Genomic DNA, 18780 nt, shown 5'->3' on the forward strand with positions numbered 1-18780 from the left:
ATATATATATATATATATATGATATATATATATATATATATATATATGATATATATATATATATATATATATATGATATATATATATATATATGATATGATATATATATATGATATATATATATTCTCTCTCTATATATATAACCATAGTGACCAAAGTAATATCAAATATGGTGGCGTCCTTAGAACTGAAAAGTCCAATTGAGCCTTGAGTTTATCCGTCAAAGCTTCATTAACCAACAGAGAATCTTCATTGTAAACATGCAGTAGGTGGACCCTTTATGCTGCTTTTACACAGGGTGTCGGCATTAATGCTTCTCATTTACGTTGAATGGGTGACATCATGCGTTGCCGAACTGAATTGTGGGTTCCAGTGCGTTGCGTCACTGGTGTTGCTCGCGGCAGAAGATGAAAACGTTTAAACTTTTCAAAAGCCAACGCAATCGTCAGCCAATCAACCTATGGAAATACCTTAGCGCAGACGCTAGCCAATTGCGTTCATGCAACACTGGAAAAGTAATGTGATTGGCTGTTGTCACTATGACGGTCACGTCAGCACCATATTCAGACACACCCACTACCAAGTGCCGACTAGTAGTGGGAAGTTTGGATCATTTTACTGACTCGGATCTTTGAATCTGGTTCAGCAAAATCAACAAAATCTTTTTCCAAGTCATTTTGTTCATTTCAGCAGAATCGAATTAAAATGTTACATGTTACATTTTTCAACACATTTAGTACTTTTGGAATAAAAAATAAACTATAAGCTAATGCAGCCAAAGCCAAACTTTGAGAAATAAATTATTAATGAATTGCTTAGCTTGCTTCAGGCTATGTATGCAGTCTGTTTGTTCACCTCACCTCCCAAATACATATCGTTCTTTCTTTTGTCACTTTTAATCACGTCTGTTCCATAGAAAGATTAGTTCACCTCTCGTGTCTTCAGGTTCGAGCCGTTAGTTCCGTCATCAAGTCTGATCTGGGCCGTGACAGCCTCATATACATGCGTCCGGAAACAGAAAAGATTTGTTCATTTCTCGAGTCTTCGGGTTCGAGTCATTCGTTCATCAAGTCCCAGCCCCATAGGCAAGGCTATGCAGTCACAGGAAACTCTCGAGGAAATTTCTCGAGTCTTCGGGTCAGAGTCTCGTTCTTTTTTTAGGTGACCGCCTCCCGATTCAGTGTCTCACAACATATACAATATACAGTCGTATTATTGACTGCATGTTGTAATATATTTATTATTATAAAATCATCTGTTTTGCCAGCATATTTTTATTTTTTTTATTTTTTTCGTGAAAATACATACAGAAATTGTACACAATACATATATTGAGACATAACAAGAAAAATAACAGTATAGACAAACACTTATATTAGTGGGAGATGAAGGAGAGAAAAAATAAAATAAAATAAAATAAAATCATCAGAAGATATGTGCAATAAACATTTGTTATGCCTGGCCATTCTGACCAACCCAATCTGTCCAGGCTTCATAGGAAAATAAATGATTATACTAGCTAAAAAACTGAACTAAACAAACCAAAAAAACCTGCAAACTTGTTTGTAAGGAAGATTGGGAATTAAACTAATTTCTGTATCCAACACGGCTGTCACGTCACGTGACAAAAGAACGAGACTCGTACCAGAAGACTCAAGAGATGAACTAATCTTTTCTGTTTCCGGTGACTGCATAGCCTTGTTTATATGGGGCTGGGACTTGATGAACGAATGACTTGAACCCGAAGACTCGAGACGTGAACTAATCGATTCTGTTTCCTGTACAGAACATATGGGATTTGTGTTGCGCATGCGCGGTCAACACAAAATGAACGAAACGATCTCTGAGACAACCCGTTGTTCTCGAGTCATATTAAAGGTCCCGTTCTTCGTGTTTTTTTTAAGCTTTGATTGTGTTTACAGTGTGCAATATAACATGTGTTCATGTTTCGCGGGTAAAAAAACACAGTATTTTTCACACAATTTACTTATCTGTATACCGCTGTTCTCACCGTCCTAAAAACGGCTGGTGATTTCCTTGTGCTATGAAGTCCCTCCTTCAGAAATACGTAACGAGTTCTGATTGTGCAAGCGGTTCCTGTGCTGTGATTCGACCACAGCTTAGCGCACGTGAAAGCGGTTCCTGTGTTGTAATTTGACAGCAGCTTAGCGCACGTTGGAAAGGTCACGCCTCTTAACGGGGAGATGTATGCGTTCAATAATCTCTACAGCGTCCCTGGGAAAGCCAAACAAAGGTGATTTGACTCCTGGATGAAAATAACAGCGTCTCGATGACATGGCGATAAACACACTCAACGCAACAGTTCCTTTTCTCCACGCGACCGTCCGCTTCTCCACGTGGGACAGCAACAAGACCGCGCCCCCTTTTTCGCGTTTCTTTGTGGGCGGAGGTTAGTCTGTTCTACTGCTCTACTGACGTAATTAAAGAAGGAAGTACCAGGATGTAGTCCAAGCCAGCCGTTCGCTGTAGGCTTTGAAAGGGAACTTCTGTTAAATAAAATATCTCGCTTGGCATTGAACTTTGAGCTTTATAATTTTACAGGTATTATTTAAGCTCTAACAGCAACATTACACACTAACTAAAGTTTGAACAATGGAATCGCGAAGAAGGGGACCTTTAAAGATTCATTCAAAACTATCGAATCGTTCGCGAATGACACATCACTAGCGCCAATGCCCTGTGTGAATGCAGCGTTAACCGTTGCAACCGTCACGTCCTTTGCAGCGTCTCGCGCATGACAGGGCATTTAATTCGCGCATACAACACAAAACTCACGGGAGTCACTTCAGTGGAGAACTGTGACTGGATATAGAACCTTCAGATGACACACAGCTTATATCTCTGACGCTGTAAGTTAAACAACACACAAAACCCCTTTGCAGAGCGACTCTCTCACACTATATGATGTGACAGACAACTAGTTGTCCAGTGCGGTTCCGTTCACACAGTGCAGGTTTTCCCGTAAATAACTGTTCTGTGTGTGAACGCAACCGTATTAACGACTCAAATACCGGACTGACGTAACGTATTCTGCTGCTCTGTGAACGTGGCCTAAAAAATCTTAAACTCTAAAGTTCATATCTGATTGGTGAATGGGAACGTTGCTTCAGGACCAACAGGAATAACCTTTTGGTGCAGCACTATAGCAAAAGAAGGAGATAAAAATGATGAAAGAGCCCCAGTGATGAGGTCTTTCAATATTTTCTTAATCACAGCAACAATTCCTCCATCGTTTTCACATAGTTCCCTGCTTTTACTCATCTCTCTGTGAAACCCACTTACACTCTCTCGTAGATGATCTTGTGATTTGCTTAAAGCACGATGATGTTTTGTGTAACCTTTCAAACAGCAGCCCAGTCTTCATATCAGATTCCTTCCTCAGTCACAAGCTGCTCGTCCCAACCACGTGCCCGCAACCATTGCAGCTCGCACTGTGGGAGGGGGCGAAAGGGTGGATCCACCCGCACACACTCCACTTACACAAAATGTGGTAAACGCTACACACTTAGGATAATCGATAACTGGCATATTTGCTATCAGATTTGCTATGACTACTAGTAGACTTGATGTGGTCTTATAGTCTTATCTAGCTAAAGTAGATTATGTAGTAAATTATGTTTAGTAAACACGATCACCTTTGAAATATCGGCAGAAAGCACATTTTCAGGGATTAAAATGCATTACTTGGATGGATGATAGTATCGTAAAAGGCTCAGCCAGCAAAATGGTTCTGCACATTTCACGGGTGTTATTTACATCCTGTCCTCTGCCTTTGTTTTATGGGCATTACCCTGGCAAACACAGCAAGGTAATTGAACATGGGCAGGTGACTAATTGAATTAGATAGGGAACTCAGTGGGGGCTAAAGAAATAGAGGTTAATAACCTCGGTTGGCCATATGATGCCTGCTAAAATCGACATGACTCTGTGAGCTGCTTGTATCTCTTAGGGATTTTGTGGTGTCTGGGTTTTAATATTATTTGAAAATTTCTTTAATGTTTAGAAGCTTATTAAAACATTTAATCTGCAGAATAGAATCCGATATGCTTATGTCTCTACGAGATTATTGTTCCTCAGGTTTCTCTTTCAATGCACCTGTTTTATTGCCCGCCATGGGAAAATTGTAATTCTGAAGTAATAGCACTCTTTCCCTCAACGAGCCACACAATTTGAGGTATCATTTGTGGCTGTAGCACAAACAGTGCTAGATAATACTTCAGGTTAGAGGCATGTTCAAATCCCTTAAGTATGTAATAGTTAATAGCAAGTTTGTGGGAGTTAAACCACATCATCTGTGTTGCCACAACAATGAATGGCCCTGATGTAGTGATTTATTGTCCTCACATTGGGTCATCTCTATTGACATTCAGCCCATCGTCTAGATCTAGAGTGTCTCTAGGAACTTAATATGTTACCCTGCTTGCTCTCTTCAAGGTTAAAGGCCACTGATTTCATCAACTTCAGAGGGTTTTCCCCCTCGAGGGAGCCAGATCCCTTTTGTTAGCGCTTCAACTAACCATTTCTTGTTTTTGGTTTCCCAACAGAGCCGTATGGCGGAGAGCCTGCGTTTGTTCGATTCCATCTGCAACAACAACTGGTTCACCAATACCTCGCTCATCCTCTTCCTCAACAAGAAGGACCTGCTGGCCGAGAAGATCAAGCGCATTCCGCTGACGGTCTGCTTCGCCGACTACAAGGGCCAGAACACCTACGAGGAGGCGGCCGTGTACGTGCAAAGGCAGTTTGAGGACCTCAACCGCAACAAGGAGACCAAGGAAATCTACTCGCACTTCACTTGCGCCACTGACACCAGCAACATCCAGTTTGTGTTTGACGCGGTGACGGACGTGATCATCCAAAACAATCTCAAGTACATTGGATTGTGCTAGGACGAGGGGACGGGGGAGAGGGGCGACAGGCGCGGCAAAAGAAAAACCCTTTGGCGAACGATGAGGCTCGCCTGTCGATCGATCCGGGCGCCCTCAAAAACGCTTGTTGAAACAGGAAACTCAGATAAGGCCCAGAGGAAAGGGCTACATGCTGCCATCCTGCTAGATTTATCAATGTCAAAAACATAAAGGTCAAGAAGGATTTTACAAGGTTGGTATAAATGTGTTTGCACTGAACATATGACTATGTAGACACACACACACATGCATCGTTACGTTTGTTCACACACAACGGACTTTGGGATCAGTTGTCAAGCACATGTTTGACATGGAAACACTGGAAACAGATCTCCCCGCTCCTCTCTTCCCTGAGAAACAGCAAGAAAACTTTACCATCAATGAAAGGGATAGTTCACCCAAAAAAGACAAAAAGTCATTATTTACTCCTATCATTCCAAACCTGTATGACTTACTACTTTCTTCTATGCAACACAAAAGGAAATGTTTAGCAGAATGTTCATGCTTCTCTTTTCCATACAATGACAGTGAATGGTGAAACCATAACTTATGACTTGTGTGCATATTATTAAGGAAAATTACCATATGTACATATTCAAATTTGGTGCATCGCAATTGGTTAAGAGTCACACTCACACTACAGTTCAAATTATAATTATAATGCATTAGATGTGCTTTAGTATTAAAGTCAACACATCAAAAAAGTACTTTTTTAAAGTCTGAAGAACGATTATTGAAGCACAATGATTGAAAAAACACTTTAAAGTAAAACTTTTAATTTGACATTACAAATTGCACTTTTTAAAAGTGTACTTAAGTGTGCTATGTAACCTAGTCATGAAAGTGTACTCTCTTCAAGCAAAAGTGCACTTAAGTGACCCTTTATTTCATCAATATTATTTTATCTGCAAGTAAAGTTTTTAAAAATAAACAGTTAAGATTTGAAGTACACATTCAATACAATTAAGTGCACTACTTTTTCACAAGAGAAGAAAAGAATGATTCTCTGAATCGCAATTTTTGATGTCATCTGAAGAAAGCAGTTGGTTGTTAGGGTATTCTGGGAATTGTGAATGGTTTCTTGGTGGTTTCTTATGGGCAAAACAGCCTATAACCCAATGTCTCTATTTGTCCCTCAGGTTTGTCTTTTAATGCAAATCAAAGGTTTGGCCTATTTTGTAATTTCTCTGTCTTAGAAAAGTAACACTTTCAATTTAAAATATAATAGAAAAGCTATATGCACATACTCAAATTTGGTGCATCGCAATTGGTTAAGATTTACACGTCTTGATGTGCCATATTTGAATATACCATGAATACGATTTGCGAGATTATCAGTGAATAACGACTTGCATTTCCGCGTTTTCCTCACACAAATCTATTGCATGACTTCATAAAACTTGGAATATAGATTATGGACTGCTTTTATAGTACTTTTTGGCATTTTTTGGCAATTAACTGCCCCTGGTCACCATTCACTGTCATTGTGTGGAAAAGAGCGGCATGAGGATTCTGCTAAATATCTCTATTCACATTCCACAGAAGAAATGAAGTCATATAGATCTGAAGTGACATATGGGTGAGTAAACTACAGTATAACATTTTTATTTAAAGGTGAACCATTCCTTTACATTTTGTATTTGTCTTTTTAGGGGCTTTAATTTTCCCTGATTTAAAGGGATAGTTCACCCAAAAAATGAAAATGTTATCATTTAGTCACCCTCCAAACCTGTATGAGTTTCTTTCTTCTGTTGAACACAAAAGAAGATATTTTAAAGAATGTTGTTAACCAGACAGTTGATGGGCCCCATTATATTTTTTTCCTTCTATGGAAAGTCAATGGCTACCGCAAAATTCAACAGAAGAGAGAAACTCATGAGTAAATAATGATACAATGTTCATTTTTGGTTGAACTACCCCTTTAAGTAATGCTGCTTTTGGAGAGGATATAAAGAGTTTATATGAAAGTATAATTGTATATGAGAGGTTAAAAGTATCCTGAGAGAGAGAAAAAAAAAAAATTAATAACGATGTCATTTGGTTTTGCTTGAAAGGTGAAATCTGCCACTGTCTGAATATGGAGTCAAATGGCTTTTTTAACTCACATTCACACTGTACTTTATTTTTGGTTGACCCCTAGGAAGCAATCTATTTTTCTTGTTTCTTTTTGTTCTGTTTTCCTTTAGCCTAAAATAGGATGTAATCCAGAGTTTTTAGAGCAAGCGTCCTTCTTTCCATGAGAGTGTTACACTGAAGTGAGCATTAAGTGTTTCATAACGATCATTCCAGATTCAAAGAAAAATAAACAGTGCCAATATTATTGTAAATAAAAAAAGGCCCGCCAATCATGTTACTTTTTCGGTTTTTATGGAAAGAAAAGTATATATATATTGAAACATTAAATATGCATGATTTTGTTACTTTGGGATTTTGATAAATTATAGTTTGATTTGCTTTCTTATATTTTTAGTTTTACTAACATGCTCCAAAAATATATCAAAGTCAAACACTGTGTACGATTGTACAGTTGTTTCCTGCGAGGTATTTATTGAAAAGAGTTTTATGTGCAGAAAGAGTCATTTTACGTCCAGCACAACCTAATCTCAGCACGAAAACATTAAAAGAGGATTTACTCCTCAAATTTTGTCTGCAACAGAAAAAGAGTGGAAGAGAGAGAAAATTATATCTATAAAAGAGCAGAATCTTTTTATCCTGGTGTCATTTTGAGTGGACGTTGTCCGCTGTATGTGTAAATACTATGTGAGGTACACTTTGTGAGACAATGGAAAAAAAAAAGAAAAAAAGAAATCCCTTTTTAAGATGTAGGGCTGATTGACAGATTAAAGGGGTCCACCCCGCTCCAGTCCTCCTCCTGTTCTGCTACAACGATGTACAACAAACCCAAATAAGGGCTTCAGGATTGATTTTACAGGATGTCCACCAAAAAAAAGAGAAAGAAACAAAGAAACAAATAATAAAGTATAAAAGAACAATAATAGTGAATAAAAACAATTATGCAAATGTTGTTTGTGCTGCAGGTTTGTTTCTTGTGTTGGGGTGAATGAGGCTTCAGTAACTCTGTCATCAAAGTTACACATAATTGCTTGTGTTTGACATATATAATATGTTCTGCAATGCAATCTAACAGTTCTGTGTAATACTGATATTTTATATTTACTTTAATACAGGCATTAACCAACCACAAAAATGTCTAGGTCATATTTCACCCCCCAAAAATAATAATAATTATAATAATAAAGAAAAATAAATATATTTTTAGAACCATTTAGACTTTTTGCATTGTGAAATTATCATTGATGACAAGAATTTTGACAGTTATTATGACAATTAAAAACACCATTCAGAATTTATACTACTGTAATGCAACCAAATATATTAAATTCTAATTTATTTACAGAAATCTACAGAGCACCTTAAAGGGATAGTTCACCCAATAATGAAAATTAGCCCATGATTTACTCACCCTCAAGTCATCCTAGGTGTATATGACATTTTTCTTTCAGACGAACACAAACGGAGTTATATTTAAAAAAAAATCTGGTTCTTCCAAGCTTTATAATGGCAGTGAATTGCTGTTTCTGTTTTTAAGTCCATAAAAGTTCATCCATCCACCATAAAACTGCTCCACACGGCTCCGGAGGGTTAATAAAGGCCTTCTGAAGCGAAGCAATGTGTTTGTGTAAGAAAAATATCCATATTTAAAACTTTACAAACTGTAATCTTTAACTATTTTTATACAGTAACATGATAAAAAAAAACAGCCATATTATAGTAATGACATCAACACTAAAATAATAATCAAAGGTTCCGGACACATGCTTAATTAATTTATTTTGTGCAAAATGTATTTTCTTTTGTGCGTGAAATTCACTATATTCACTATATTCACTATATTCACTGATATCTGTTTATATAAATTCTAACTTGTTGCCTGTACTTTACAATAACTGCATCTAATACGTTAAAACATAGCATATATATAGTATGCTGACTGCAGTGGAAAATATAATCCATGATATTATTTTGCTGCCAGCACTGACCACTAATGCAAGACAATACCAATATGGTCAACGATATGCATCCCTCTTTTTCTATATGCATGTTTTTCAACAGCATTATCAGCCTCATTAAATGTTAGCAGCAATAACCTGGGGCACCTAAGATCACTGTAGTGGGTTGCCTCAAAGATAAATCATTTGCGCACACATGTATTGAGTACTGTCACTCTAATTCAATGGCATATGCTGCAGGGTTGAGACATTGCATGTAATCCATGAGGAAATTGTTTCTTCCTGCGTGACTGTTCCTGGTCATCAGATTCTAGGAAATGTCTCCCCAGATCAGTCCGGCAACAGCAGAAGCTCAACGCTGCTTTTATTTATGGTGCATTGCACCACGGCAATCAACATGCTAATTAAATGTGCAATTAAATTATTCTTCAATTGATTTATGTCTGCGGAGAGTTTGTCTGAGTAGTAAAAAGAACTGTGAGAGTGAGAGATGGACGGAACAGAAGGTTAGGGAGAAAGAGATGCTGGAATGGTCTCGCATAATGGACCAATTAGCCAATGACCGCTCATTGTTGGCATTACTAACACAGCCCATTGTTTATAATTGTTGTACTGGGACAAAACAGCCCACAGAACTCACAAAATAAAAGTTTATGTACCGTGGAAGCATTTTCAATGAATATGTTCAAGTTGTTCTGAGCTATTCAATCATGTGTGGGTGCCACCTCCACCATTTTATTACAAAATGTGTTTTTCCTTGCCACTTACTGTACAACTCCTTATGTATTCACACTGGCAGACACAAAATATAAAAAAAATAATCTACATCGATTAAGAATTAATTGAGAATACAGAATGGTTTCAAACTGATCTTCAGCTCCATCCTTTGGATAAAGTCTGAATGGTTTATATTTTTAAAATTTCTATGAATAAAATCATATTTATCAGCAGTGCTCCCTCCGTTTTAGTCCAAGTGTATTATAAAGCACGTCCCAAAAGCAAACAAACCAAAAAGTAAGTATGTTACCTTTCATTATTAATATCAGTGGTGCAAAATCGTCGCCTGTCGGCAAAACTCGGCTAAACTCGCCACAATCGCCAGAATGTGTCATTTATGCTTAATTCGTGCAACACTATTTTATTTAGTCTGCCTTAAAATAGCTATTATTGGTTAATAGCTATTGCACACAAACTCAGCGCGCGCTCAGGGAATCTGATTCACACGCTATTTGTTGAACTCGTAGCCTAGTAGATGACATATGGAAAGAAGACCTTCGGGATGAAGACTAATTTTATAATATGTTTTTATTCATGTTTTCGAACCCTTGAGGTGTATTTTGAAAATGAATCGCGAGTGGACAGGTTGCTTTAAAAGACACACATTTATATTTCTGTATTCTGCTGAACACGTTCTTACCTGGGAAAAATAATAATAATCATGTTTCTCACCATTGTTTATGAGGCGTGTGGGAGGTGTCGATCTCGTTCAGACCCTGGAGTTTCTCTGGGCGTGGCCTTGAATTTCACATGTAAAGCTGATGAAAAAAATTGAAAAGGAGGACATGACATATTCACATATATTTCATGATTTTCTAATCAGAATGGCAGGGGGAAATTATGTGCCTGACTCAGAAGACATGCCCTTTGAGACTGTAGTAGCTACTGGTTTATGCCAACGTGACCATGTGACTAGATTATGGAAAGAGTACATTTGCCCTGAAAAACAGAAATAAGCATGGAGGAGGGCCAGCCAATGGAAGACCTTGTGACTGTCATGAGCAGCAGGGAAGGACACACCGCAGAGACGAAGAAGGCACTCCATTTAATCTCATTCTTCATAATGGTAAACATTGGATTCAAGCTTTAGAGTCTTGAAAACAAATTGGTTTCAGAGTTCAAATCATTCACAGGGACAAATGTGATACTCTGATAAGGTGGCTGGCTGAAACTCAGCCAGGTCACATTTAACGGTAACACTTTACAATGAGGTTTCATTAGTTAACATGAATTAGGAATAAACAATACTTCTACAGCATGTATTAATCTTAGTTAATGTTAATTTCAACATTTACTAATCCATATCAAACATTGTATTTGCTGACATTAGTTAATGCACTGTGAACTAACATGATGAACAACTATTTTGAATGAACGACTATTTTTATTAACTAACATTAACAAAAATGAATAAATACTCAAACAAAAGTTTTGTTCATTGTTAGATCATGTTATTTAACACATAATGTTAACTAATTAAACCTTATTGTAACATTTAACATTTTAAAAAAACTATAGAAAATTATGCCTCATTAAGATTTTACTGTAATACATCTGGATGTGATTTCTGTAAATGTTTCCCAATGGTTATTCAAATTAGATTCTCATTACTGGAATACAGTTTTTCTCAATGAAAATGTTGTTAATAAAATCAATTTAAATCAGCCTACATTAACATAACATATCAATCCAGCAAGAACTATGTATAAATATGACTGATGGATAAACACACACACATATATATATATATATAGGGTTAGGGTCAGGGTCATGGGCGGCCAAGGCTCATTGATGACCGTGTGGTCGATCAAACACACGAGCTACTGTAGATCAAATTGCTCAAAAAGTTAATGCTGGTTCTGATAGAAAGGTGTCAGAATACACATTGCATCATAGTTTGTTGAGTATGGGGCTGCACAGCCGCAGACCAGTCAGGGTGCCCATGCTGACCTCAGTCAACCGCCGAAAGTGCCAACAGTGGGCACGTGAGCATCAGAACTGGACCATGGAGCAATGGAAGAAAGTGGCCTGATCTGATGAATCATGTTTTCTTTTACATCACAGGTGCATGTGCATTGCTTACATGGGGAACACATGGCACCAGAATGCAGTGTGGGAAGAAGGCAAGCAAAAGTGGAACCAACACAATATTAGGTCATAATGTTATGCCTGATCAGTGGGTGTGCATCAGTGATGCGCGGGTTGATCCAAAATGATCCGCAGTTACGAGTCATCCAAAAATATTTTTAATGATAATCGGGTCGCAGTCGGTTGGGTCGTCAATAAATCCTAATTTACCTTTTGAATGTTGAGCGTTATTAACTTTTGAATAAATGCTGACGCAGAACAAAATGCCCGAATTCCCAACACGTTGAACTGAGCAATGCCATTGTACCATTTTAATAGGCTACCTTTAAACTCATATAGCTCAGTAAAGTCAGTTTTATGTATTTTCTGAGAGGGTGCGGGATTTTTGCTAGGAAAGTCGGGGGAGAGACGCACACTTCGATTAGACTGGTTAAACACATGCAGCATCTTAATTGTTAAGAAAATGAAACTAAATTAATTAATAAATCAAGCCTTTATTACATAACACTAGGCTATATCATACAGCATTCAGAAAAATAACAGTTTAGGCCTTCTCTCAGTTTACCTGCTGATGAATTCTTCAAGCAGGGTCGAAACATAAATATCGCATTCATCAATAATATGCATCTAGACAGCTGAAATGGAAAATGATGGGCCGCCTCAAGAACTGCCTGCTCTCGCCGCTGCACCTCTGAGCGCACCGCGTCAGGGTCTGAAACATTTTCTCAATGGCCCAATGACGCTACGATGAGCATTTACTACTTTTAAAAAATGCGGGTCAGGAAGCGGTCGGGTATAATATTTTCTTCTTTTTTTGCGGTCTGAGTTGCGGGTGGGTTAGTTGAAAACGTTGGTCGGGTGCGGGTTGTTTATACATTGACCCGCGCATCACTGGTGTGTATTTATATACAGTGGGGCAAAAAAGTATTTAGTCAGCCGCCAATTGTGTTAGTTCTTCCACTTAAAATGATGAGAGAGGCCTGTAATTTTCATCACCGGTACACTTCAACAATGAGAGACAGAATGAGAAAAAAAAATCCAGAAAATCACATTGATTTATTTGCAAATTATGGTGAAAAATAAGTATTTGGTCAATAACAAAAGTTAATCTCACTACTTTGTTATATACCCATTGTTGGCAATGACAGAGGTCAAACGTTTTCTGAAAGTCTCCACAAGGTTTTTACACACTGTTGCTGGTAGTTTGGTCCATTCCTCCATGCAGATCTCCTCTAGAGAAGTGATGTTTTGGGGCTGTCGCTGGGCAACACGGACTTTCAACTCCCTCCAAAGATTTTCTATGGGGTTGAGATCTGGAGACTGGCTAGGCCACTCCAGGACCTTGAAATGCTTACGAAGCCACTCCTTCGTTGCCCTGGCGGTGTGTTTGGGATCATTGTCATGCTGAAAGACCCAGCCACGTTTCATCTTCAATGCCCTTGCTGATGGAAGGAGGTTTTTACTCAAAATCTCACGATACATGGCCCCATTCATTCTTTCCTTTACACGGATCAGTCGTCCTGGTCCCTTTGCAGAAAAACAGCCCCAAAGCATGATGTTTCCACCCCCATGCTTCACAGTAGGTATGGTGTTCTTTGGATGCAACTCAGCATTCTTTCTCCTCCAAACATGACAGGTTGAGTTTTTACAAAAAAGTTTTATTTTGGTTTCATCTGACCATATGACATTCTCCCAATCCTCTTCTGGATCATCCAAATGCTGTCTAGCAAACTTCAGACGGGCCCAGACATGTCCTGGCTTAAGCAGGGGGACACGTCTGGCACTGCAGGATTTGAGTCCCTGGCGGCGTAGTGTTACTGATGGTAGCCTTTGTTACTTTGGTCCCAGCTCTCTGCAGGTCATTCACTAGGTCCCCCCGTGTGGTTCTGGGATTTTGGCTCACCGTTCTTGTGATCATTTTGACCCCACGGGGTGAGATCTTGCGTGGAGCCCCAGATCGAGGGAGATTATCAGTGGTCTTGTATGTTTTCCATTTTCTAATAATTGCTCTCACAGTTGATTTCTTCACACCAAGCTGCTTACCTATTGCAGATTCAGTCTTCCCAGCCTGGTGGAGGTCTACAATTTTGTTTCTGATGTCCTTTGACAGCTCTTTGGTCTTGGCCATAGTGGAGTTTGGAGTCTGACTGTTTGAGGTTGTGGACAGGTGTCTTTTATAATGATAACGAGTTCAAACAGGTGCCATTAATACAGGTAACGAGTGGAGGACAGAGGAGGCTCTTAAAGAAGAAGTTACAGGTCTGTGAGAGCCAGAAATCTTGCTTTTATGTAGGTGACCAAATACTTATTTTCCACCATAATTTGCAAATAAATTCTGTAAAAATCAGACAATGTGATTTTCTGGATTTTTTTTCTCCTTCTGTCTCTCATTGTTGAAGTGTATCTATGATGAAAATTACAGGCCTCTCTCGTCTTTTGAAGTGGGAGAACTTGCACAATTGGTGGCTGACTAAATACTTTTTTGCCCCACTGTATAAACATCCTATTACATTCTACTATAGGACAATATATGTATACTTTTTATGTTTGTTTAGGTATGACCTGGACATCTGGATTCATATGTTTTGACGTCATTTTTTTATAAACACGAGAATATTTGGATTAAAATTTAGGTCATTAATAACGTAATCACTGATGAAATTTTGATGCGTAATTAATTTATTAAAGACAGTGACGCACAAATGTTATTTCACATTTGGGTGCCGTATCTATAAAAGGATGTGAGAGGAAAACAGACAATTTCTGTTTCCAATTAGCCATGTCACATAAGAGTCCTTACAGAAGTCCACAAGGGTGTTATTAATATGTTCAAGACATCTGATTGTCTTTTTTACTCCATTGAACCTGCCAGATGCATTACTACACTATATTTGTTGGCATTTGGCTGTTTAACAACAAACATGTGAACAAACCAGTTAACAAGTTTAATTGAGCGGAGCCTGCATTCTCGGTTAATTGCAGTTGTCAAAGTGGTCAACTGGGAGTTCATTGAACGCTTTATTGGCTGTAAGGCACATCCACACACCCAAAGCCTTTTCTGAAAATGCATCATAATATACATCACAGCATGGAGACAAGTAGGATCAATTCGAAATGAATCAATTTAGCTTCACATACTTTCAAACTGTCCATCATTATTGATGACAGTGAAATGGAATAAGACCTGAGGCCAGAGGCCAGAATGAGCTTTTCAACCTAGTCACCTTTGGCTTTAGCAGCCTGGCCTACTGACACTGACCTGAGGTGATCTAAATCTGTTGAAAACTACAATGCTCATTCTTGTTTAAAAATTACACGTAAAAAGAAAGGCTTCACTAAGGGGAAATATCTTCAAGTAGCCTATATCAAATCCATCCCTGAACTGAAGCGCCATGCACGAAGAGCGCAATCTAACTTGCTTGGCATGACACAGCACTCTTGCTCGACTTACCAAAAGCAGAAGAAGAGGATTTGCTGCCACCCTGCTGTTATTCAGCGCAACGCACGCCACTACCAGGTCAAATACCGTTAAAAACACACATCCACACAGTTTAATACTGAATGCATTATGCAGTGGGACAAACCAATAGCATTATATCTCGCATTATATACTATAAAATATCCAAGAATCCAAGAGAATTTTTATATTTCATAATTCGGTCACCATCAGCTTGAGTCCTGAAATCACTATTACACTATTTTCACGCTTGCTATATCTTTTCAAACTGACCTGACCTATGGTTTTCCTAAAATATTAAAAATCATAAACTTTCCCATAGACTTTCATTGAGGGGGTCAAAACTTGTTAACATGTTAACAATATGTTCATTCATGCTAGCAACTTGCTAATTACATGTTAAATCTTAGCAAACTTGTTAAATCATGCTAACAATGCATTAAATGCAAATAGCAAACAATGCAAATTGCAGCATGCCAAAACATGTTAGCAACATGCTTATTTGTGTTAAAAATGCTAATTCATACTAACATGTTAAAACATGCTAGCAACATGGTAAATAATGCTAGCAAACATGTTAATTCATGCTAGCAATGTGTTCATTTATGATAGTAAACATGTTAAATCATGCTAGCAATGTGTTAAAACATGTTAACAACATGTTAATGTTAACATCATGCTCATTCGTGCTAGTAAAACACGTTAAATCATGTTAACAACATTAAAATGAATGCTAGCAATGTGTTAAAACATGCTAGCATTGTTTTGATTCATGCTAACATGCTTAAACATGTTAGCATTCTGTTAATTTATTTTAAATAATGCTAGCAACATGATCATGTTAAAACATGCTATCAACGTGTTAATTCATACTAACATTTTCAAACATGCTAACGACGTGTTAAATCATGCTAGCAACATGCTTATTTGTGTTAAAACATGCTAATTCATACTAACAACATAGCATCCTGCCCCTAACCCTAACAACATGTTAAAACATATTAGCATCCTGCTAAGTAAAGCTAAATCATACTAGCGACATGAAAAACATGTTATCAAACATGTTTTTTAACGCTAAATCATGCCAGCAATGTGGCAAATAATGCTAGAAACGTCTGTGTTGCTTTGCTGTCCCAACCTTCAATTTCAACAATTCAATTCAAACTTTAAGCTTGTCAAAGTTTTTTCAAACTTCCAGACAAGACTTTTCCAAGCCAACTTCAAAGTTTGTTTACAAACTTTACTCATCTATATTTGTTTGATATATAAGATCTACAGTAGCTTTTCATCTAAATGTTAAAAAGCTAGAAATATAAAGACATAAATTTCATTTTTTATTTCCGGTCTTGACACAGTCTAAAGCTCCCCCTAGTGTACAAATGTTGTGTTACTATCCTGATTTTCCAAGGGGTAGTCATTATATCCAACACTATTATTGATTTGACTGCACTGACACTGGATGAGAACTGAACTAAGATGGACGATGACATCCCTGTTTTCGGCAGAACTGCTTTATGGATTAAATTCAGTAATCTAATAATTGATTAATTTAACGTAACAGCTGAACAATGACAGTGTTTTCTTTTAGAGCTGCTGTACAGCCGAAATGATTTCTGCTTACATCAATTGCCACAACAATCTGTAAGCGCTAATAAAGGTACTTGACATTATTTACTCACACTGTTGTTGTTGTTTTTTAATGTCCGTCTATATAATGGCTGTGAACATTAACAGTGAACAAAGCTGAGAAAAAACGACTATAAAAGCAGGAATTGTACCTCAAATAATAAAACAATATTTTTTAAATATATTGTTTGCTAAATGTTGAAAATGGTTTAAAGGTTCTTGAAAATTAATTATTCATATAACATCCAAATCGGGATATGGACATACGGAAACATAATTACAACACTAGGTGGCGACAAGTGAGTATCTTTTTACACTTAGTGAGTGCGTCGCCTAAGTTCCTTTTAATACCATTAAGTGCCTTACATTTAATACCAAGGCTGCATTTATTTGATGCAATATCAAAATACAGTACAAATACATAAAAAATAGTAATATTGTAAAAATATTATTAATTTTGTTTAATTAAATGCTTTCTATTTTAATATACTTTAAAAAGTAATGTATTCTTGTGATGGCAAAACTTGGAAAACAATTACGCCACAAGATGGCGATAAATTAGTGTGTTTTGAATGTTATTTTATACAAATACACACCAAGGCTGCATTTATTTGATCAAAAATACAGCAAAGAACAATAGCCTAATATTGTAAAATATTATTACAGTTTAAGTAACTGTTTTCTATTGTAATATATTTTAAAATAGACTATAATTTATTCCTGTGAGATGTCAAAGCTGAATTTTCAGCATCATTGCTCCAGTCTTCAGTGTGAAATGTTTTTTCAGTCACATACCATTTTTTCCCCCAGAATTCTTTGAAATACATATAATAAGCATTCTTAAATGCTTCATATTGAGGGGATTTATTTACTCTCAGGTCACCCTGACTATATTTCTCTGGGAGCTTTACCTTTTGAAATAAGTTTGTTGCTCTTTGTTGGTCATGTTCTACATAACTTGTACTTTCTCCCCTATGATTGAACTATCATTGGCATCAGGCTGATGGCTTTATTTACAAAACCTATGGCTCGTACAATTGGCAACATGAAGCTTTGCAGATTAAAATGTTTTTAGAAAAAATACACTCTTGAAAGATATATAGATAAGATATATATCGTAACACATCTCAGTGCAGCCAAAGACTCTTTTTAAAGTTCAAATAGCTGATATTTTGCAACTACATTATACACGAGGTGTAGACGTCAGATCAAATCTTTCTAGTGGCTGTTCTGCGTTAAGCTTTGAGTTTTGTGTAATTCTTAAACGGCAAGCATTTCACAGTGTTTGGTCAGCCTCGTTGTTCTGAAAGGAGAGTTTCCTGCTCACGGAGCCTTTTGTGCTCCTCTGGGAGGAAGGCGGTTTATTTGCCCGAGGGGGAGGTTCTGCGGCGTCTGCGGGGGGAGGGCGCATACCACGTAACAAAGAGCTCTTCTGCGTCACACCGAGGCGTCCAACCAAAGCTAGAAGAGACAGGCTTCTTTTGCATATGCTCTACGGCTCAGAGAATACTTCGGTACAAAACCTACACCAAATTGCTAGTTTGAAACAATTCCTGGTTTTTATAGGTTTCCAGGTTTACACCACCATGATTCACAGTCACATTTGATGTAAGTGAGTAGAATAAGTGGTTATACACTTACCACCACTGAAATGCATTCCGGAGAGTCCGTGGTATATATAGCTGTCCTCCATTCTCTCTGATCGTGCTCGCTTCGGCAGCACATATACTAAAATTGGAACGATACAGAGAAGATTAGCATGGCCCCTGCGCAAGGATGACACGCAAATTCGTGAAGCGTTCCTCATTTTTATTAATTATGAATTATTAATGATTCATTTACTGTAAATTTTCATATTTTGTACTGTATCTAG

General features: G+C 37.5%; 1 protein-coding gene across 2 annotated transcripts in view; it reads left to right on the top strand.

Moving 5' to 3' along the window:
• The window catches only part of gnaz (guanine nucleotide binding protein (G protein), alpha z polypeptide), a 64499-nt gene extending 56546 nt beyond the window's left edge, over positions 1–7953 (top strand). The window contains exon 3 of one of the 2 annotated variants that reach the window (XM_079805163.1): positions 4566–7953. In XM_079805163.1, the coding sequence (XP_079661289.1) occupies positions 4566–4910 (345 nt within the window). In that variant the 3' untranslated portion in view covers positions 4911–7953. The remainder of the gene's footprint in view (positions 1–4565) is intronic. The other variant, XM_079805164.1, reaches the window with a different exon arrangement.
• The last annotated feature ends 10827 nt before the right edge of the window (positions 7954–18780 follow it).

The sequence above is a fragment of the Gobio gobio genome, assembly GCF_949357685.1.
Source record: "Gobio gobio genome assembly, chromosome: 22".
Lineage (NCBI taxonomy): Eukaryota > Metazoa > Chordata > Actinopteri > Cypriniformes > Gobionidae > Gobio > Gobio gobio.